Genomic DNA, 24,500 nt, shown 5'->3' with positions numbered 1-24,500 from the left:
CCGAAAATTAAAATTCAATACTTTCTCAGTGTAAGCAATAAGATGAGCTTCCCTTTTACATAGAAATTGGAGACAAATGGAGGTTTTTCGGTAGAACAGGTCTGAATGTGTTACGCGTTTTCGAACAAAGAAGGTGAATTGAGGGAGCCGTGCAAGAACGATGAACAGGGACCGTAGGCTTTATCTCGTGAATGACCGATGACTCACGCTTCTGTACGAGTTTCGAATGGTGAACGGTGAACGGTGAACGATGAACTGATCAACGGTGAATGAACGAAGGGAGAACGATGAACGGTGGAAGCTTGAGAATGGTGAAAGCTTGAGAACGGTGAAAGGGGAGAACGACGAACGACGAATGCAAAAGGGGAGAAGCTTCCCTTCGAACGCGCGACAAATTAGGTTTTACAGAAGAGAAAATGTACTTTAATGAATCGACGTAGTTTTACGATTAAATTCTTGACGTTTTTCAAAACGTCAAGCAATTTTTACAATAATCTTGACGTTTTAAAAACGTCAAGAATATTTTTTTAAATTTTCTTGACGTTTTTGAAAACGTCAAGGATTTTTTTATAAATTTCTTGATGTTTTTAAAACGTCGAGTAAAATTTTAAATTCTTGACGTTTAAGAAACGTCAAGCATGTCGAATTCATACGCTTCTTGACGTTTTAAGAACGCCAAAAAATTAATAGATATTTCTTGATGTTTTAAAAATGTCAAGGAAAAATTTATTTTACTTGACGTTTACTAAACGTCAAGAATGATGTTTCTAAAAAATTCTTGACGTTTTTTATTAAAAATGAAATCTTTCTTGACGTTTTTCGAAAAAAACATCAAGAAAGGAAAACTGCAAACGTCAAGAGAGCCTGTTTTTGTAGTAGTGTGCATTTTGTTATGATTTTGCGAAATGATTTATGGAAAGGTATTGCGAAAAAGATTTCATACAACCTCACTAAGTCTTTTGGACTTACGTTTTAAAATTTTATCTTCCAGGATTTAGTGTTAAGACCAAGTAGAGAGGAAGGGGAGTGTTTTAAGGCGAGAAGCTGTCAGGCATTTAAAGCTTTAGTTTAAGTTGTAAACATTTGGTTAAGCGTTCCACTGTATTCTATGTATAAAACACCTGTTGTTAATGAGGTTAAATTTTGAGTTATGATTTAATGCCTAAAGCCTGTTTTAATGTAATTGCCGTTCAAGTTGACTTCTATTGCGTTTTAATTTTCATTTGATAGTACACTACAACAATTATAGTCTTCCCCAATGCATAGCAACACCACCGAAAACCCCAAACTGCGTCGCAGAAGGCTACCTCGACGTCGTGAACGACGTTGGCAACCAAGTCACAAAAAGCGCATTGGGGATACTTTCCTCGACGCAGCTCAACACGACGTTGACAAAAGTTCCCCCTGTGCACGACTCAGTACGTCGCATAAGGCTTCTACGACGTCGACGTCGCAGAAGCATTTTGCGACGCCGACGTTGCTAATGAATTTTGTTAATGTTTCGTGTGTCATTGTTGTGTCGTAGAAAGTCGAATCATTTCATTGATGTTTCAACTTTCCACGACGTGGGAGAACACTGCGTCGCGGAAGGTCGAGCAACGAATTGATTATGTTTGACTATCCGCGACATGTGTTAGTGCTGCATCGCTGAAATGTTATCATTTGAATTTATCATTTTTCTTTCTATGGCATCTTGCAGATGTGCGTTGCGAAAAAATTATCATTCGAAATTAGGTTAGACTTACCGCGACGTCTCTCGATGACACGTCGCAAAAAGTATAAAAACAAATTAAATATTCATCTTTCCGCGACGTGGTGGAGATATATGTTAAAGTCTAGAACGAAATGAAACGCTTCGACATTCCGCGATGTGTCTAAAAGTACGTCGCGAAAAAGTAAAATAATAAATTAATTAGTAGACTTTCCGCGACGTTGGATTTCTAGATGTCGCCGAAAGGGGTATCTGGCAACGTGTTGGGGCGGACGTCGTAAAAAATCTACTAATGTCGACGTTGCTTTTAGCGACGTCGTTTCTGGCGTCTCAATAACTCTGTATTCTTGTAGTGGTATAAAAAGGAGCTGAGGTTGAGCTAAGCGATAAGACCAGTTTCAAAGATTTAAACTAAATTGCATCCTATCTGCATTATTTCCTTCGTTTTGATTATTTTGCGAATCGAGGTGTGACACATTCTAAACGACTTAAGCCTCAATGCTAAAATGTCACAAAGCATGAAAATGGAGAAATTTGCAATTCAATAATCAATTTAAAGATTTTTTCTATTCTTCCTCGCGCGTGTTGGGTAGCCAACCTAGGTAGACTTTAGAGACATGGGGCAACCTTATTATGGCATCCTCCATCCACTCTTCTCCCTACTCTGGCTCAACTACTAGCCATGAGGCAGCCTAAGTCACTAAATAAAGTAATAGTTTAATTTGATTTATAATTTAATTGGATTGAAACGAACTGGAATGATGTTATGAGATGATTTTTGGTACCCTATGGGATGAAATGTCTTACTTGTCGTGTGTTCTTGTGTGGGATGCCTTACCCTTGCTGTATGATATGGGATAAGATATTGCTATATTCTTGTTGTGTGATTTGGAGTAGGATGCCTCATACTTTCTATGTGATTTGGTATGTGATGTCTTTTGCTTTCTGTGTGATCTGGCATTGGAAGACACGTTATGCGTGATGGAATTGATGGTGAATTGTTGATTGCATTGTAGTTACTTCATATAGTCGCAATCCAACAAAAGAGTGTGGCAAGCGCTTGAGCTGAGGAAATGGTCAAAGATGTAATTGAACACGTAGAGCAATTCTGCAATATATGACTTAATGATGCAATATGCTGCATGCTTTATAAGATATGCGTGATTATGAATTATTTGAAAAGAAATGGTTCTGATCATATGATTTATAAATATTTGTAAATGTAATTTGGATTATGTTGATCACCTAACGCGTTGAGATGATTTGATTTGACTTAATCATTTATTATTGAAACACATAACTATTAATATCACATGATTTGACAAAATGAGTTGCAATGCGTTATGGGATAATTTGACTTATTAAACGTGTTGGTAAAATTAAGACCACACTCACTAAACATTTTGTCTAACCTTAAATGTTTTGATTTATTTCTCATCCAGCTAGCGAAGGACAACTAGTGTTTGACTTGCCGTCTTGATCGCCTATTGTGCCATACTCAAATAACATCATCTTGGTCGTGACCACGGTCAACTCACATAGTATGTTGAAGCTTTTGTTTTGAGATTATGTGTATTTTGTTGAAGGAACTTTATACTTGTGTTTTAAATGTACTCTTTTAACCGTTATCAATGAAGTATTTGTTGGATAGCATACAATGTAGCAGAATTACGAATAAAAATTACTCTAACTGACATTAAACTATTTTAGTGATTAATATGCATAACAACTACCCAAATAAATGAAATTAGAGTTAATAGAATACATGCCTTCAAAGCCTTTTGATCCTCGTAATCTTCTCACGAACTTGAAGTCGAGATCATTACTAGAGTTGATCGGCCACTATTCTTTGGACATAGAACTGGGTTGTGGAACCCAATTAGGTGGAGGAAATTTAGAGAGATGGAATTTGGGGGTGAAAATTTAATTTTGCAAATTGAGAGGAAAATAAAATTTGGGAGGATTTTGCATTACAAATTTTGGCCAAAAGTCTTTTTCAAATTGAAATGAACCATATTTATAACCTAATTACATGCAAAATAATTAATTTGAAATCAATTCTTAGATTTTAGATCACAACTTTCTTGAATCCAAACGAGGGGTCAATGTGTGCGTGATTTCTCTCTAGTTTGATAACGCAAACTACAACATTTATAGACAACGAATTGTAAGCCTAACCAACCTTTTGCTTCTTTCAAGATTAACCCCATGATCATATGTCACGTATCACAAATTAGCCTCTAGCATCAAAATTGTACAACTAGTTCCCGGGTCATCAATCAAGGATAAAGTCATGACATTCATAAACATAAAACTCATATTAAACCCCACAAACGGAGATATGTATGCATCACAACATCATAATCTCTTGAAATTACAACGATTCCTCCAAATCTCTAACCTAGGGAACCAAAATCTTACATTCCCACGGAGAATGAGAATCGAAAATCGAGCATCTACTTGACTAATTACAAGGGTGAACCACCCAAGGAACAAAGTGGAGAAGAGAAAAGAGGGGATGGGGGCTGGAAGCCGAAAGTGGGTATGGGAGCTCTTCTAAGTTTCTAATTGCTCAAATTAAACTCATACAACTCGAATAACAGTTGATTCTAGCTCTTGGACGCCAAATTCCTCTAAAGCACATTAAATTAGTGAACAACTTTGAGTTAAGCAGAGCAAGAAAGCACATGCATTTTCAGAACTATCACTCATAATGATTTGTTTCAATGAACAAACAAAGCAAATGCATCAAGAAAATGTATGTCACTATCCCTATGCAATTAGTTTACACTAATGAGCAACTAGCAGACATCTTCAACAAAGCTCTATCCCTTGCCTGCTTCGGCCAGTTACAATGCAAACTCAAGTTGGTGTCTACTTTACTACATTGAATTTGAATGGTGTTAAACGTATTCGTATATTGGAACTTAATCTTTTAAAATTTATTTACTATGTTTAGCTGCTTCCACATGTATAGTTTCTCGTGTACTAATCATGTCTTCATAAGAAATATGTTAGAAAATACCAAAATCCTCACCTTGAATGGCAACACACATAAACCACAAAAGAGAATAATGCATTTCACTTCTTCAACTCATTGCTTAGTGCATATAATGTGTTAAAAAGACTGTAAACAATAAAGAATCGTTTAGTATTTCTTCAATCATCCATTGACAAGAAGTAAAGGTAAATAATTAATCTTATATTAACGCTAATATTTTCCATCTCTTCTAAGCTTGAAGTATATGCATAAAAACGAATGGAAATCAATAATAATTGAAAAGAAAATAACACTATAAAAGTTTAAACACTCACGTCTTGAGATAATATTAAAATCATCAATTGATCCAAATATTTAAGTTAATAAGGTATAATTTCAAAATCAAATTTAATTGTTGAAAAAATTGCATCTAAAAATGTAAAACTAAACATCAAATGAATTTTGAATCATTAAATGTATATGTTTATGGAGTTGAAAGGTAACTTTAAACCTGTCAAAATTATTCTAAAACATGGTAGTGTGGTAATAACTTTAACCCTGTATATACACCACTTGACAAATCAAGTTTTTGAACTAACGCTTTGAAAAATTAGATCAATGCTAACATATGTATTGTGAATTACATATACGAGCCAATATTAAAATATGTACTTTTATTATGTTTATAGAAACGTCATTTGTTGAGCATTTACCTCGCATAATATTAATTATCGACACATGAGAAAAGCAAACATGATCAATAAATAAAACTCAAGGCTTGTGTTTTTATTTAATGCACACTTAACACACTTCATAAATTTACAGTTTGAAGTATTTTATTTTGCAGTTTTTTCCCTTGAAAAATAAAATTGACACTCATTAATGATAGGAGTTCATTCAAATAATTTTAATTGTTGCCTTGAGAGAGAAAAATTAAAACTGCCATCTCAACCATATATAAACTCTCTTCTCCTACAATTTGTTTTCATTCACTCTTTCCTTTCTCATTGTATAATCTTCATAATTTTGAAGCTTTGGAGATCTTTTTTTTCTTCGGTTAATTCAACAAGTTGAAAGACACTCCTAGCTAAACAAGCATTGTTCATTAAATATAGAGGTAACATTTATTATATAGTATAGTATTTCTCCCCTAAAGTAAGTTTTGAACTCATTTTGTCCGGCTAATATTGTAACCCATGGAATATGGTAAATTTTGATATTATATCAATATTCTAACAAATACAAATGTTGGGCATTCCAGGAATTTTGGAATTAACAATGGAATACCAAATATTCCTGTTGATTTTGGTTTTTGCTTTCATCCCAAGAACCATTTTGGGACTTAATGTTACAACAGGAAAAATTGTGGTTGATGGAACTACAAAAATAGCAGAAACAGATGAGAATTTCATTTGTTTCACTTTGGACATTTGGCCTCATGATGAGTGTAGTCAACCCAACCTTTGTGTTTGGGATGGTCATGCATCAATGCTCAATATGGTAAGAATTATTGATCTTGGACATGGAAAGAAAGTAATTCATAGTATATTTTAATGAATCGATTTTTTTTTCTAGGATTTGTCTCTTCCTATTCTTAACAAAGCTGTTCAAGGTAATTTTGGCTCTTGAAATATATAAAAATAAATTAGCAATTAATCTTTTGATTAAAATTCTAACTCAATGCTGTTGTGCATGGTTTGTATGATATTAGCTTTCAAGACATTAAGAATTAGAGTAGGAGGTACCTTACAAGACAGGTTGATTTACAATATTGGTGATGGTTTCAAGGGAAATTGTAACCCATTTGAAGCCCATAAAGGTTTACTATTCGACTTCACAGAAGGGTGTTTGTACATGGAAAGGTGGGATGATTTGAACAACTTTTTCAACAATACAGGGTATGCTTATCTTTCTTTTCATAGCCCACCTAATACCTTAGTATTTATTTGGTTATTCTATATATACATATATATTTTGTCATCATCACATTATTTTTATAATAAAAATATATACAACATGCAGGGCCATCGTAACTTTTGGCCTAAATGCTCTACTGGGTAAGTACAACACAAAAGGAATACAATGGGAAGGCAATTGGAACTACAGTAATGCTGAAGCCCTTATTAAATATACAGTGGAGAAGAAATATAATATAAATTCATGGGAGTTTGGTAAGTTGAACAATACAAAATCTCAATTTCCTTAGTTGAGTTAGGTAACTATGAATGTAATTCACATAGTGCGGTCGAGAGGAATGATATCCTTGTTCACACCCTTCATTTAAATCTGTCTCAAAATTTACCATTTAATCTTGTACAAAGACTTGTATATATAATGTTGCAATTAATTGAAGAAGCAAATGTGATTCTTGGAATATGTAGGCAATGAATTGGCTGGACCAAACAGTATTGGTGCTAGCGTTAGTGCTTCACAATATGCAAAAGACCTACTGAAGCTTCGACAAATCATAGATCGTCTGTACAAGAATTCCCAACAAAAACCTTTGATTGTTGCACCTGGTGCATTCTTTGATGACAAATGGTACGATGAACTTGTTACAAAAACTGGATCAAATGTTGTTAGTGCTCTCACTCACCATATATATAACATGGGTGCAGGTAAATTAGCTTATATATATTCGTTAATAATTTTGTACTTAGCTATATATTGATTATCATTGTAATCCAACGATTAATTCTTTTAATTTTCGTTTATATATGTATAGGTGATGACCCCAAATTGATTTATAGATTTGTTAATCCAACATACCTAAGTCAAGTATCAAACACATTTAGACAACTAAAGAACATAATTGAAAAGCATGCCCCTTGGGCTTCTGCTTGGGTTGGTGAAGCTGGTGGAGCCTATCATGGTGGCGGTCTTCATATTTCTGATACATTTATCAATAGTTTTTGGTAACCAATTAGCTTTTATTTTACATTTTTCTTAATTTTCTTCCCTCCATTTTATTTAAATATGAACTGAATTACGTAGGTATCTAGATCAACTTGGGATGGCTGCTTCCTACAATACCAAAGTATATTGTAGGCAAACTTTGGTTGGTGGATACTACGGTGTCCTTAGAACTAAAACTTTTATTCCTACACCAGACTACTATGGGTAAGATTATTAAATTTACCAAAGATTTTTTTATTCCTACCCAAAATATTTAAATATTGTATAGTCAATGTGGTTGTGTTGTGAGCTCGCCTGAACAATTTTCTCACATGACATGGTTTCATTACTTGTTTAGTGCGCTTCTCTTCCACCGACTTATGGGCTCAAGTGTTCTCAAAGTTGATAATAATGTCTCTTCTTATCTCCGCACCTATGCTCATTGCTCCAGAGGAAGAGTAAGAAATCTTCTTCTTTTTTAATTTAAATTTAGAAAATTTGATGCTTCATTTCATAATTATTTGATTTTTAGTTTCATCTTTTTTAAATTTAAATTTATAAGTTTCATGTTTGTAGGGCTTATAAATTTCATGTTTCAATTTGAGCAATAAATAGCATCATTTTCTACTTCTAAATTTCATGTTATTTTATCCACTTCTCAAAAACTAAGTCCAATTTTAAGAACTAAAAATTAATTATGTTTAAAAAGTTTACTATTCTTTTTTAAATGTTGATAATTAAGAACTTAATCTTTTTATTTAAAAACGATCCAAACCATTTGTACAAAACCTAGAGAAAATTGAGTTAGTTTTCAAAAACCAAAAGCCCTAGAACCATAGGGTTGCAAAATGAAATCTAAACAAACAGGCATAACTGATTCGAATTGATTATACAATTTTCTTGTAGTCTGGTGTAACCATGCTTTTCATCAATTTGAGCAATACAACAGAGTTCACAATAAATATTGAAAACCATATGAACTTGAGTTTACACAAAAGCAAGCCCAAGCATAGTTCATCAAAGAATGTGGGAACACAAAGGGAGGAATATCATTTGACCCCACAAAATGGTCTTCTTAGAAGTTCTACGGTGCTTCTGAATGGAAAAGCATTGGAGCTTACAAATGAAGGAGAAGTGCCAGATCTTACACCTGTCTACAGAGACAGTAACTCTTCCATAAGTATTCCTAATTGGTCTATTGCTTTCATTGTCATCCCTGACTTTGTAGCTATTGGTTGCAACTGATATTATTTAGATGTACTCTAGTTTTAATGTAAGAAACAACTGAAAGTGTTATTAATGTCTAAAATAAATAACACAAATTCTTGCTTCCATTCGTTGTGATCTTCTCAATATTATTATTGTTACATATGTTTTCCAACATTAAGTTTGAAATTTTGGTTTAATAATTAACCTTTGGAACCTACATGAGAATTTGTTTTTTTAAAAAAATTAGAATTTTGAAGTTGAAAAGGCCTGTAAAAAGAAAAGAGAAAACACATGCATTAACTTTTGGTCGATGCAGTTCTTTTAAAATCAAATTTAGTTATGAATTGTTATACTTTAATAATGAAGTCAATTCAAGCTCACAATCAAACCCAACAACCTGAATCTGCAGTTAAAGAAACAAAAAAGAGAAACATATAATTTCAGTTGGTGATGATCTATATATAACAAACATGAACTAAAACTGTTTTTATAACTAATGTTTACTTCTCTCAACTTAGCTATGTAAATAGGAAATAAAAGGAGAGAGAAGGAGAACAAAATCAGATAAAGAGAGGAAGAGTTTTGTAAGAACTTATCTGTTCATGTTTTTTTTTTCACCTTCATCTTGTGAACATGAACCAATGAACTTTTTGGAGACTTTGAAAGTAGATGTAGACTATCTGCCAAACCACTATAATGCTGTATGTATCTTTTTCTCTCTTCCATTTTCAATCGCATGCAAACTTTGTGTGAAATTTATTTGGCTTGAAGAAGAAAGCAACGTACTGGAGAAGTTGATGAATTCCTTAGCAAAGAATGTTAGAATGGATGACAAAAGACAATTATTGCACCGTGATGAACCATTGCCAGACCTGGAAAGCAATTACGAGCGGATTGAGATGCTAATCGCGATGTGGATTGCTTTCAAGATTAACACAGCTTCCAAATTCAAAGATATACACATCAGCATAAGGAATAGAATCCAAAGAAAAGGAAACTATATATTTAGAGCGATGAACTTCACGTCTGAATGTTTCACACAGATATGATAGATGAAGGAGGCAAAAATAAAAGGAGGAAAAAGGAAAATAACTAAAATTTTCAATGGGTATAAAATGGTAAATTTAATTAATATCAAAACATTTAATTTTTAATAAGAGTTACGAAGGATAAGTGATAAAAAGTTAATTCTTTTTCACATGGTTAACTGAACCATTCGACAAACAATAGGTGTGATGACAAGGTTATAGTATCAGTACCAACCTATTTTGGTCTCACAACTAGCATGTCCATATATTTATACCCTCTAGCAATTACTAAATTCTCTAATGTGAAACAAGAGTCTTAACCTTTGCTTAAGAAATTTGTTTTGAGCTAAGAATAGAAGATCAAACAAGACAAACAACCTTATTAGAGAGAGTGAGGTACCCTCTCGCGAACTTTTGATACACTAGTGGAGACCCCCATTTTGTAGTTGCTCCAGGATGATGAAAATTTCTCGAGCAGTACACTTGCTTGAACTACTTCACACATCTTCATATTTTGAACAAAAAGTTGGCCACCAAGTTTACACATATTCATGAATTTATTCCACAATAGGTTTTTTTCTGTCATATGAAATTGTAGCCATTTACCAACAACATACTTTTTGCGGCCTACATCATCTCCTCCATATTTAAATTCCAATGTACTCCAAATCACCTTTGTTGACTTTTGGACCATGAGCAGATCAACCCTTGTGTCTGTCCTATAATTCTGCAAATGACCTCAAATAGTCTTGTTGTATTTCTCATATTTCTTAGAATCGTTCGTAGAAGATTGATTCAGTTTGGTCAAAAACATCAAGAGGTTCTTTGGATGATATTGGATCAGAGACGTTTCTCACCTTTTCGGTATTAGATGATTGCTCTATGGTAAGTACATAGTTAAACTTCAAGCTGCTTGAAAAAGTTCAACAATTTTTTGACCAGCGACCATAGTTTGCTCCATCGGGTGGTTCAAGCTTGATAGATCAAGAAGTACCTTATGGTATTCTTAATCGACATCTAATAGTTGCTTTTAGATTTTTAGAATGGATGTCGAAAAGAATTATTGCACTATGAGGAACCTCTACTCTAAAAGCAATAGTGATGTTGGTTGCACACTCGTCAAAATAAGGAATATAATCAATAGAAAAATGATAAGAATAAAAGAAGAAAGAGGGAATTGGAAGTGTAGACAGCACACCCTCCTTTCGCATGAAGCGGTTGAGGGGCGGGACGTGACATCTACTCTTAAGATAAACAGTAATAATATAAAATATGTTAACATCCCAGAGAAACTCACTGCTACAACGATAAGCATCGAGAGTTTGTCAGACAAAAGGTAGATGCACTAACCAAGTGTAGTGTGCCTTAGTAAACATTGTTAATTATGGGTTTTGGCGTAGAAATTTCTTTTATTTTTTTATCGCTAATTGTCCTATTGTTATAAACAAATCTCTTAGGATGATTAGTAGTTCAGTTCATATAAAATCTTCATCCTATTTGAGAAATTCTAGAAGATTAAGTTATTTTTCGGGATTTTAGAATATTTGGTTGTTTTGTGGCTTTTGACCTAAAGTACAGCTTGCGGGCGGTGTGGTACATGTAAGTGTGGGACGAAGTTAAAAGTGGATTTTTTCTCTTGGGTGTAAGGGTGATTCTTGTCAATAGCTTTGGATGTACTTAACTCTCCAGGTTACCACTGTGTTTTTCAAATATTTTTGTAAGAAGAAACAAATGACAATAAAATAGTTCCATGTTAAAGTTGATGATGACTAACATGACAGACAATCAATCTCAATATGCTTCATTCTTTCTCGTGAAAATCTATGAGTAACACTGTAATTGTCACAATATAACTGAGTAGGATGAAAAAGATAAACATTAATATCTGCAAGCAACCAAAACAATTTTACAAGTTATCAAACCCATGGCATGATACTAAGCTTCATTGAACGAATGAGAATAAATTAGTTTTCTTTTTTACTCTTCTACACAGAGTAATTAGAGAATCCCCAAGAAATACAAAATCAAGTGGTTGACTTGAGACCCGTAAGATCACTAGTCCAATCGCATCGGAGTAAGCATCCAATGCTAATAGTGATGTGAAAGGAAACAAATTAAAAGACTGTGAAACTTAGTGCCTCGAAGTTACTTGAGACTACGAAGAACAACGAAACTATGAACTGTGTTGTCTATTCTGAAGAATCATAGAGTTGTTGTCCCAAAAATATCTGCAAGAAAAATATGCTCACTTAAACACATAAAATAGATAATTAAAAACCATACAAAGGAATATGAAAACAAACTATGGTATCTACTCGACAGTAAGAGCAAATAATTACGTAGTTGATGTATATATGTGCAAATTAGTAACTTTGGAATTAAAAAAATTTAAAATTTGTCTTCCTTCATATCTGGATCTGCCCACAATATTACTTGAGATCATAATATAAAAACAGTCACTATAAAAAGCTTCTAAGATAACTTAAGCTTATTGTACTCAAATTTCAATTAAGCTCCTAAGATAATTTAAGCTACTTTATTATACAAAAAAGTAGATGGTGATGTTTAAAACTAATTTAGTGCTTTCCATATTGTTTTAATTAACATACCTTATTGTACTCCAGGAATAGCAATTAATCTGTCCAAATACTCATCTCGGGCACATTAAAAGAAAGAAGAGGAAGAGAGGAGAAATAATAGAATGAAGAACAACGACAACAAAGAAGCAAAGAAACAAAGATAGAAAGATCAAAGATATGACCTCATTGACGTACTACTATCTCCCATGAAAAAAATACTCTCGTCTTGAAACTTTTCTGAAACAGGAAGAAAAGTTAGAGGATGAGTGCTTTCATTTTCATTATCACTTCTGAATTTCAATTTGAGAAAAGAAAGCATTTGTTCACAAGGAATGTCATTAATTAAGAATTAAGAAATGAGATGTAAAAACGAAACCGCTTGCCCGGTTGATAACAATCTGTTTATTGTAATTATCTATCGTAACAATCAAGACAAGAATCAAACAAAAAGACAGAAAAACGAAAAAGAATGAGAGGTTTTGCTTAGGAGTAGAAGGTCTTGAACTTTCTCGTCTCCTTCTCCACGGACAAGGTTAATATCAACTAGTTGGACAACCAATTCATAGAAAGCCATACTCTAATATTTGGGATCACATACTTTAGGGTTGACCATATCGGACGTTCCTTAGTTTAGTTCCTCATTTTCACAATTTTACCATTCAAATCACTATTGACTTAAAATTTTAAGAACTTGTTTGGATTCATTAAAGGAAAAAGATGGTCTTCAAAAACGTTTTATTTAATTTTTTTGTTGGTAAAAACAGTTCTAATATAAACTTGAAACCTATTTTGAATAGTTGTTCTTTGAAAGGAGTCCTTTCTAAAACTAAAGAAAAGACAGAAATTGATGAACAAAAGTAGATAAAAACTTGGAAAAAGAAGTTGGGAGAAGAATGAAAATTTAATCCAATTTAATGAAAGAAAGAAATGTACTTATTTACGTGAACAGCAGCTCCATGAGCAACAACTTTATCTGGATTCATACTCACTTGCAAAAATGGTAAAATAAGTTATAATAATTAAGTTTATATCACACACATTTTATTATTTGCGAAAATGACAAAAACGAAGCCTAATCCATACATCAAAAAGGTAAAATGTTATTATTAATACACTCGTTGATACATCTGATACTTCTTGATACACCCGATACATTTGATTGATAAACTTGATGCACCTGATACTGTTTGATAGATATCGAAACATACTAATATATATTTGATACACCTGATACACTGCATATACATTTAGTATTCTTCACTTATACAATTGATTGATTAAATGCACTTGATATGCTTGAAGTCCTACTTATACACTTGATATACTATTGATATACACTTGTAAACTCGATTCATATACTTGATAAAGATTCACTTTACTGATATGCTTTAACAAATATATTGTTGATATACTTGATAATTATATATTAAGTTACATCATTCATATACTTAGTAATATTCTAATGAACCATATAAAATTTGAAAAAATGAAAATCACGTAGAAAGTATATTAACCAACTAATACATATAATATAAGTATATATCACAAAACAAACATACGAAACTGAGACAAAGTAAAACAAAAAAATTAATGTAAAAAAATAAAACAAAGTCATTTAGAATCAAATTCAACTCAAAATACACATCGAAGAAAGTAAAAAAAAATCACAAATGAAATTAAATTACTCCAATCAACAATCATTATATTATATTATTCATATTACAACTATTGTACTATTGATATTTTAAAATTAAGATTAAGACAGAAAAAATAAATAATTTTTATAGTATAAGAATAAACAAATAATTTTTATAGTGGAAGCATGAATAAATAATTAATAGGACATTAAAAAGGGGAAGAGAAATAAGTTACTCAAGGTAGTTTAGGAATAATATCAAATTTAAGACGGAGAAGTTAAATTTTTGTCATATTTGCAAAATTTTAAAACATTGTATTATAATTGTTATATCATATTTTTAAAATGCTATCGTATGCGATTTCTGTTTGCAAAGCTCTTTCGATCGAAGTAATCTTGTCAATGATAGATAGAAAGATGCACACAAAAATAAACCATCAATGAAGTAAAACTTTGCATTGGAGGTTTTGAATCAATCCATCACAACTTCAGACAGAACCCAACATCTCAAAACATAATTTATAAATGGTAACCAATAACTCTTGATGCGATGAGCAATTTTGGCTGTTACCTCGGGTTGATACAGAACATTTGGTCATCAATATTGAATTTTGTATCCTCTGGGCGCTGGGCTTGCTATTATTTTGTAATTTCATAACAAATGAAGAAATCTATGCTTCTTAGAGAGACTAGAAGAGGAGGAGGGAAAAAAACCATTTTGGTTCCAGGTACTTTTTAATACTATTTTGGTCCAGTCTTTTTTAAAATAAAAGAATCAAAACATTTCTGAAGTATAGAAACTAAAGATAACTTAAAGATTCAATAACTATCTCCTTAATTAAGATTCTAAGTGAGAGTGTACAAGTATAACCTTTGATTGTTCATAATGCATCATTAACTAATCATACTCGTGCAATTTTCCCACATTCTCACACAATTCACTTCGCATTGCCAATTTTATTTATTTTTTTATACATTCGGTTGCTTCAATTCCAATACTCTCACTGATTACCGATTGTAAGTCTATGGATTTTAAGAAATCTAGCAAGCTCCCTGTAGATGAATTCCGTCGGCCTTACAGTAGACTACCATAATTGAGATGAAACCTCGATGATTGGAGAAAAAAACAGTCGGACCTACTGCATTACCACAAGACAGCTTAGGAACTGGAAGGACGTCCAAATGGCGATTATCAGTGAGAGTTTTGTGGGATAAAATTTGATATTCATGTCAATAGATGTACCTTGGGTTTGATTAAAATCACAAAGGAAACGACAGGATGTCTCCAATCCTAGCTCCTTCACCAACTTTTCTCGAACCAATCAATTCACGTTTTCAGTCCTCGTTATCTTGTTTTGATTCCTCAAATTTATGTCCATCACAATAACCAAATTAAATCTCATTTATAGTATTTGGTGTTTACGTAGATGATGAGTAATGGAAATCAAACTTAACCATGCAAATTTATTCCTCCTCTGTATATATCCTATAACTATGTCTCTCTATTTTCCTCCACTCCTAACATTCAACCAATTTCATGCCGCACCATATTCGTATTTTTTCTTTAATTTATAGATTCAAAAGACTTGAACTCTACAACAATCAACCTTGATTAATTTTTAATCAAACCTTGCTTCATTTTTTAAAATTAAGCTTATTGTTTATTTGTAAGTTTCATTATTTTGTTGTGAGTTCTATACATGTCTAACAAATTTTCTTCTTGATTTGTAATGAAAATTCAATAGGTCATAGATATGGATGATTAATGATAAGGTCCATAGAACACCTCAACTAATTTTGTTCGTATAGATCATAAAAAAGTTTACAATTCTATGACTGTAGAATGAAATGTCACTACTCTTAGTTATGGGTCATTAATTGTTGACATGGGAAAAATCTCATAACCTTAAAAAGAAAGTTTGAATTTTTTTTGTCTTTTTCCTAAAAAATCACACCTTCTTTCTTTTACTACGTTTCATGGTTCTTATTTACAATCATAGATTTGTGACACACAAATTTCGAAAAAACCCTAAAAAAAACTCTATTTTGTCTCACCAAAAACGCGTGGAGTGAGGAGAGTGAGTTTTATGACTCTTTGTATTTGTTGAAGCTCTTGTTACAAAGGCTTTTCTTGATCGGTATGTGAATGAGAGAGATCTCTTGAGTAAGGCAAATAGCACGCCAATGTAGAATCTCTCATAAGGAAGCAAGATGGAATCTCAAATCAGTCTAGTCTATTTCGTACAAAATTTTATGCGTCGAAAGAATGTTGCGTGAAAAATGACTTTTTGCTTTACCTATCTCTTCTTATTAATAGGTGGTGTGTGAATAACTGATCGAACTTCTTTTCTGAGTATCAAGAGCTTCTATCGCTCTACTTAGTTGAAGAAGAAAGGCAAAGGGAGACCTAAGAAAAGAGAAATTCCTAATATGATATTCCGTGAATGTGTTGTTAATAAAAGCAAGCCCAATGAACTCAGTAACGATAATGAAAGAATCAGCAAAAAGAAATATGGAAAATTTGAGCAATATTCTTTCCGCACTCTCATCTAGTTCTGCTATTGTACAAGGATCATAGGATGTACATTCTGTTGTAGTTTACCTGTATCTACAAGGTTAAATTTTGAAAAGAAAAATAAAATTGCACTATAAGAAAAATAAAATTGCATTATAAGAAAAATGATGTACGACGACAATTATTTTCAATCGTAAATAAAATCAATGACAACTATTTATAGTCATAGAATCGTCTCTTATGGAAAGATCATTGATGACAGTTTTAAGTGTTTCATGACAAAATAAATGTCATTATTTAATATTTTATGACAACAAATAACTATCATTATTTATTTTTTATGACAACAAATAAATGTCATACTTAGAATATTGACGAAAGTTATAAAATGTCACGAGAATTCGTATAATATAACATCTTATCACAAATTCGTATATTATGACATTTTTTTCCTTGTCAAGGATATGCAAATCGTGACATGGTTTTTATAAAATCAAATGTCATTGTTTCAATGTTGACGACAATTATAATATGTCACAAATTAGTATAATTTGACATTTTTTTATGTCGTTTATTCCTCAATTACTATATTTTTTTACAATAAAATACATTTCATGTTCTTTTTGCCGCTCTGCCATTACACTAACCAGTTCAATCATAAATTTGTTCTAATACATAACACCCATATGAAAACAAAGAGTCAACACTTTAATATATATACGTTATGATACACTTTGCAATATTTATACACTAGAATTGACTAATAGCCATTTTTTGTAAATGGTAGTTTACATACAAAAAGAATAAACAATTACATCTTTAGCTACCATCAAGTGTAAAATCAGTACATTGGAACCAAAATTTTGATACTAATCATACAAAAAATTTAAATGGATTCTTTCAAACCTAGTAAGAAAACAAAATCTCATTTTAGAGTAGGACTAAAGAACATTTTCAAAGCAAATCAATTCACAAGTAAACAAAAACATAAAGTTTGTACACCTAAATCAATTAATCTAGTCATCCTATAAAGGATCATCCCACAAAACTTCCTACCAAACAATCCACAAGTGAGTGATACTAATCTTTCACATGTCATAATGAATCTAAAATACATCCTACCAAACAATGTACAAGTGAATGAACCAAATAATGTAACAATTTAAAGCACTAATCTTTCACATGTCATAATGGATCTAAAATACTTCAATCAAGTTTGAAACAATTTACAAGTAAAGAAAAAACAGAAAGTATGCACTCAAATCTAGCCCTTAATCCCCTTCAGCCCCCAGTTCAATTCCCTCGTGTAAACTGACCAATAGACATAAAGAAAATTAATAAAGAAAACTAAAAATTAAGAAAACATAAACTATAGTCCAATAATCTCATTTAACAAATTTTAATAGAGGGAACATAAACTACTCCTAGCAGATCAACACAAACTATATGACTTCACTGATGTTCTTAACATGGAGGGGGAAAGATCAAGAAAGAAAATGATAGAATGATAATCTAGTTTAGTCGACCAGTCAAAACTAAAAAGAACCTCATTGATCTTTTAATTAATGTGAAGAGGAAAGATGAAAACAAAAAATGTAAAAATGATTATTTAGTTCTATAAACTAATCAAAACCAAAAAAGACATTTCTTCTAGCAAAAATAACCACACATTTGACTCAATATCTTCAAAGCCAACAATGCAATTACATATGTGCCACCCTCTAGCCCTTAATTACATATGTATCACTATGAGTTTGAAGATTTACAAGTTTGTCACACATTCTTTTCATTTTACAAATATGGCGAAACATATTTGTTTACCCCTAGCTCTTAATTCTCCTCTCCTCCCCCTTCAGCCCTTAATTCCCCTCAACCCTCAATTCAATTCTCCTGTGTAAATCCTCCAGCAAACAGAAAGGAAACAAACAAAGAAAACTGAAAATGGAGAGAAACTCAATAGGTGATCATTGCTCGCAAAAATGATAAGAATTAGAATAGGGACGAACAACAGAGGGATATGAATCAACACTTGGATATGAAGCAACAAAGTAGGTTCAAATTATAAAATTACAAATACCATACCAACGTAGAGTCCTAAAAAATTGTGCATTACAAAATCAACAAACTTGTAGGTGATTGAGAGGGAGGTCGAATTGTGCCTGGCAATTCTTGCCAGTTCTACACCCCAAACAAAAAGGGTTATTTAAACATGGACTTATAAATATAAATGCACACATTCATATCTGTTTAATTCTCATTAGTACATATATATAAATGTGAGATGAGAACTAAGAACTAACCACTGTGCTCCTTTAGTTTGTTAAAAAAATATGCTCTTAAACATTCACACATGTGGCATTTGTGTTCAAAAAAATTATATCCACCGAAAAAGGAAACACAATACTTCAAAAAAGTTTATAAAAAATTGGATGTTAAGCCCAATATACGTGCTTGGATATGAACTTCACCCATTCAGACCTAACTTCATCAATGTCACTTTGAGAGTACTTACGAGGTAAACTTTTAATCTATGGACAATAAAGTGGTTCTAAATGAGTTTTCTTCAAAATAAATGACATGATGATAGTTTTAAAATTGTTATACTTACTACAACTATAATAGAGGTACTCTTTGACAAAATTATGTCACACGCATAAACTGCATGACATAATAGTCGCATTCTACGCTTGAGACACTATGGATGCACATCAAAAATCATATGTATGCTAATAATAATAATTAATTACAACTATCTAATGGAGAAATTCACATACCTTCACGACCTTCCAGATTGGTTTTTTTTATTTGATATGTTGAACGACCTATAAAATAATATCGGATTGTTACGTACTTAAAGTAGTTGCATACAGAAAAAAGAAATTAACGATATAAGTATCACATACATTTCAAGTACTTCAGACATATCTTTGTCAATTTGATTTGTCAAAGGGTCGATCTAGAAGGCAACACCCTTTGTGTGATTTATAGCGACCAAAGTCTAGTGATTGCTAGGTATACGTTTGAAATAGTATAACTGCATATTAGACTAGTGCATTTGAAACATGAATGACACTTTTAGACCATCAACATACCCGGAGTTGTAAGGAAACAATACGAGTTGGTCATACTCTTCTTCAAGCAATCGAGCATTCAACAATTGTGCTCGCGAGTCTTTGTAGCTTAAAAAACTTACGAATCCAGCATCTAAGAACTTGTATAAACTTAAACTTTTTCCTTCATTCGTAATTGTGTATAGATACCTACAAGTGCAATGATAAGTATATGAAATGCAAGAAAATGGAATTACAATAAAAGGAAATGCAAAAAATTTCAATGCTCATTTACTGAACAATAAGTGTAGTAATAACAAATCTTACATCATGTATGCATTGAGACATGTCGTACATGTTGGTTGCATAGAAGAGAAATCTCTCAACGACACAATCATTACGTAACATTTTCTTCTCACACCAAAGACCTCAATTGGCGTGGTGATTTGAATCGATGACCCCATATGTTCAACTAGAGTCGTAGCAAACATCAAAGGGTCATTGGAGCACTTTGAATTGTTGCGCTTGAGAATGTGGCAAGATCATTAATCAATTTTGCAGTCTCCTTCTACCAAAAAGAATGCAATTAGGGTTAGCATAAATTCATGCATGGAATAGCAATAAAAGAAGATGCATTACCTTCTCATTCCCAGTAACAACAAGATAACGTGGCTACAGTAAGTGTGAACCTACTTCATGTGACATTTTGTTGATTCCTTTCTTTGTTAGAATGGGAATTGCACATTCATCATCCAAGAAGACATCTACTAACACCTTCATGTTTCCATCTACTTTTGAATCAAATATAGTTTCGTTACACATGAAATTATATTTGATTCAGAAGTACATGGTGACAACATAAAGGTGTCAGTAGATGTCTTCTTGGATGGTGAATGTGCAATTCCCATTCAGACTAAAAAAGGAGTCAACAAAATGTCACAAGAAGTAGGTTCACTTACTGCGGCCATGTCATCTTGTCGATATTGGAAATGAGAATGTAATGCATCTTCTTCTGACGTTGTTATTCCATGTATGAATTTATGCTAGCCCTAATTGTAATCTTTGTTGTAGAAGGAGACTGCGAAATTGAGTAATGATTCTGCTACATTCTCAAGCGCAAAAATTCAGAGTGCTCTAGTGGCCCTTCGATGTTTGCTACGACTAGTTGAGCATATGGGGTCACCAATTCAAATCTCCATGCCAGTTGAGGTCCTTGGTGTGAGAAGAAAATATTGTGTAATGATTGAGTTGTTGAGATTTTTCTTCTATGCAACCCACATGAATGACATGTCTCGATGCATACATGATGTAAGATATGTTATTACTACACTTATTTTTCGATAAAGAAGCATTGAAATTTTTTGCATTTTCTTTTATTGTAATTCAATTTTCTTGCATTTCATTTGCTTGTCATTGCACTTTTAGGTATCTATACACAATTATGGATTAAGGCAAATGTTTGAATTTATACAAGTTCTTAGATGCTAGATCCATCAATTTTTAAGCTACAAAGACTCGCGAACACAATTGTTGAATGCTCGATTTCTTGGAGAAGAGTATGACCAACTTGTACTGTTGCCTTACAACTCCGGGTATGTGAATAGTCTAAAAGTGTCATTCATGTTTCAAATGCATTAGTCTATATGCAGTCATACTATTTCAAACATATACCTAGCAATCACTAGAGCTTGATCGCTATAAATTACACAAAGGTTATTACCTTCTGGATCGAACCTTTGAAAAATCGAATTGACAAAGATATGTCTGGAGTACTTGAAATGTATGTGATACTTACTTATATCATTAATTTTTTTTTTTTGTATGCAACTACTTTAAGTACGCAACAATCCGATATTATTTTGTAGGTCATTCAACATATCGAATAAAAAAAACCAATTTGGAAGGTCGTGAAGGTTTGTGAATTTCTCCATTAAGATAGCTGTAAATTAATTATTATTTTTAGCATACATATGATTTTTGTATGTGCATTCATAGTGTCCCAAGCAATCAGGGGTAGTAGAATGCAACTATTATGTCATATGGTTTATGCGTGACATAATTTTGTCGAAGAGTACTTCTATTATAGACATAGTAAGTATAACAATATTAAAACTATCACCATGTCATTTATTTTGAATGAAACTCATTTAGAACCACTTTATTGTCCATAGAAGAAAGGTTTACCTTGTATGTACTCTAAAATTGACGTTGATGAAGTTAGGTTTGAATGTGCGAAGTTTGTAACCAAACACGTATATCGTGCTTAGCATCAGATTTTTTATAAACTTTTTTGAAGTATTTTGTTACCTTTCTTGGTGGATATAACTTTTTTGAACACGAATGACACATGTGAATGTTTAAGAGCATATTTTTTAACAAACTTAAAGAGCACTGTGGTAAGTTCTTAGTTTTCGTTTCACATTTATATATATGTACTGCTGAGAATTAAACGGATATGAATGTGTGCATTTATATTTTTCTAAGGAAGACTCCAGTATTTTTGAAGTATAAGTTCGTGTTCAAAGAACCCTTTTGTTCGGGGTCCCAGAACTCGCAGGAATTGACAGACACAATTCGACCCCCCTCTCAATCACCCACGAGTTTGTCGGTTTCGCAATGCACAATTTTTTAGGACTCTACCTTGATACGTTATTTGTAATTTTATAATTTGAATATGCTTGGTTGCTTCATATCCCTCTTCTATTGTTCGTTCATATTTTTATTCTTGTCATTTTGCGAGCAATGATCACCCATTGAGTTTCTTTCCATTTTTCAATTTTCTTTGTTGATTTCCTTGTTGGAAAGTTTACACGGAATAATTGAATTGAGGGTGAGAGGAATTCAGGACCGGACGATAGGAAATTAAGAGGTGAGGGGGATTAAGGTCTAGGGGTAAATAAATATGTTTTTAAAATGAGAAGAGTGTGTGAAAAACTTGTAAATCTTCAAACTCATATTTTTACTTATGTAATTAAGGGCTGGAGGGTGACATATATAATTGCATTGTTGCCTTCGAAGATATTTAGACAAATTTATAGTTATTTTTGCTTGAAGAAATGTCCTTTTCCGTTTTGATTAGTCTATTGAACTAGATAATCATTTTTGCATTTTCTGTTTTCATCTTTCCTCTTCATATTAAATAGATCAATGAGGTTCTTTCTAGTTTTGATTGGTCGATTAAACTAGATAATCCTTCAATCATTTTCTGTCTTGATCTTTACCTTTTGTGTTAAGAACATCGACGAAGTCATATAGTTTGTGTTGAGTACTTGGTAGGAGTATTTTATGTTCCCTCTCTTAAAATTTTCTAAATGAGATTATTGGACTCTAGTTCATGTTTCCTTCATTTTTAGTTTTCTTTGTTCAGTTCATTTCTGTTTATTGGACAATTTACATAGAGGAATTGAATTGAGGGTTGGAGGGTGAGGGAATAAAGTGTTGGAGGGTGGTGGAATTAAGGTGTGTGTGTGAGGGGGTGGGGGGAGGGAGGGTTTAATTAAAGATTAATGTCTGTAATTGAGATTATGGGAGGCTGAAGTATTTTAGATCGATTATGGCATGTGAAAGATTAATGTTTTATGTTTATTTTCTATGTATATTGTTCATGTGTGTTAAATTGTTACATTATTTGGTTTATTCACTTGTTCATTGTTTGGTAGGAAGTATTTTAGATCCATTATGGCATGTGAAAGATTAGTATCACTCACTTGTGGATTGTTTGGTAGAAAGTTTCGTGGGATGACGGGGTGAATTGATCATTTAAGTGTAAATAAATTGTACTAAATATTGAGGTGTATATCTAAAATATTGAGGTGAATTAATTGATCGCTTGTGGATTGTTTAGTATGAAGTTTTGTGAGATGACGGATGAATTGATCGTTTAAGTGTAAATAAATTTTACTAAATATCGAGGTGTATCTCTAAAATATATGGTTTTGGTTAAGTAGTTTTCCACATCTTTCCTAATAATTTTCTTTTTTAAGAAAATTGGTCTCCTCTTTCCATGTCATATTGCCACCGACTTAATTCAATTGGCACAAGTGTATAAATTTAATTAATGTGAAGGGGAGGGTGATGCAATATAAAATTTTAGGTAAGTATTATATATAAATTTATCTAACATTTTAGGAAAATTTTCAATATAACAAAACACTAAAATATTTATAGCTTGTGTAACAAAATTAAAAAGTCTACAAAGCTGACCATTTTTTTAAAATATTTCAGGTTTTTCTTTCCTTTCCATCTTCTTTCTTCTCTTTTTTCTTATGAACTTTTTTTTTCTTTTCTATCCTTTTTTTCTCTTCTTCTACAATTTTTTTTAAATTTCAAATTGTTATTTAGTCCAAGATCGTGTACCAAATATAAAAAAATCTATTTTTCTTTTATTTTTTTTAAACTGCTATTTGGTTGTTCAACATTGTATACCAAATATAAAAGATCTTGGTAAACGATATTAAACAAAAATCGTTGGATATTGGTATACGTTTAGATTTGGCTATAATCAAACCTAACAAATATAAAATATCTTTGAAAAAATCATTGTGATATTGTCACACGATCGTTTAGATTTGTTAATCTAAATGATCCACTAGTACAAAAGTGGTCTACGACGACAGTTATTTACTGTCGTAAATGAATTTCGCGACAATTATTTTCAGTCATAGAAGCGGGAGTCATGGAAAGTCCTTCGACGACAGTGTTCCAAAACTGTCGCAATAGGTTATTTTATGACATGAAATAAATGTCGTTAATCAACATTCAACGACTTCAAATAACTGTCATATTCTATTTTATGACAGTTAATAACTATCATCATTTCTTTATTAACGACGGTTAAATAAATGTCACGAATTCATTTATTGTGACATTTATTAATTGTCATGAATATGTTATTCGC

The 24,500-nt window shown here is 32.2% G+C and overlaps 1 protein-coding gene across 1 annotated transcript; it reads left to right on the top strand.

Moving 5' to 3' along the window:
• Positions 1–5,969: 5,969 nt before the first annotated feature.
• Positions 5,970–8,831, top strand: LOC101212628 (heparanase-like protein 1). Its single transcript, XM_004140327.1, has 9 exons — positions 5,970–6,191; positions 6,267–6,303; positions 6,403–6,589; positions 6,714–6,862; positions 7,073–7,309; positions 7,417–7,606; positions 7,686–7,811; positions 7,945–8,044; positions 8,493–8,831. The coding sequence occupies exons 1-9, from the start codon at positions 5,970–5,972 to the stop codon at positions 8,829–8,831; spliced, it is 1,587 nt and encodes a 528-aa protein (XP_004140375.1).
• The last annotated feature ends 15,669 nt before the right edge of the window (positions 8,832–24,500 follow it).

This window comes from Cucumis sativus, chromosome 5 (assembly GCF_000004075.3).
Source record: "Cucumis sativus cultivar 9930 chromosome 5, Cucumber_9930_V3, whole genome shotgun sequence".
NCBI lineage: Eukaryota > Viridiplantae > Streptophyta > Magnoliopsida > Cucurbitales > Cucurbitaceae > Cucumis > Cucumis sativus.
This window is presented reverse-complemented; position numbering and strand designations above follow the sequence as displayed.

What these genes read in the sequence shown, in the direction of transcription:
- LOC101212628 (XM_004140327.1), top strand. Translation starts at nt 5,970, where the DNA reads ATGGAATACCAAATATTCCTGTTGATTTTGGTTTTTGCTTTCATCCCA. An exon ending in TCTTAACAAAGCTGTTCAAG is followed by an intron (nt 6,304 to 6,402) that starts GTAATTTTGGCT and finishes GTATGATATTAG; the next exon opens with CTTTCAAGACATTAAGAATT. An exon ending in CTCATTGCTCCAGAGGAAGA is followed by an intron (nt 8,045 to 8,492) that starts GTAAGAAATCTT and finishes ATTTTCTTGTAG; the next exon opens with TCTGGTGTAACCATGCTTTT.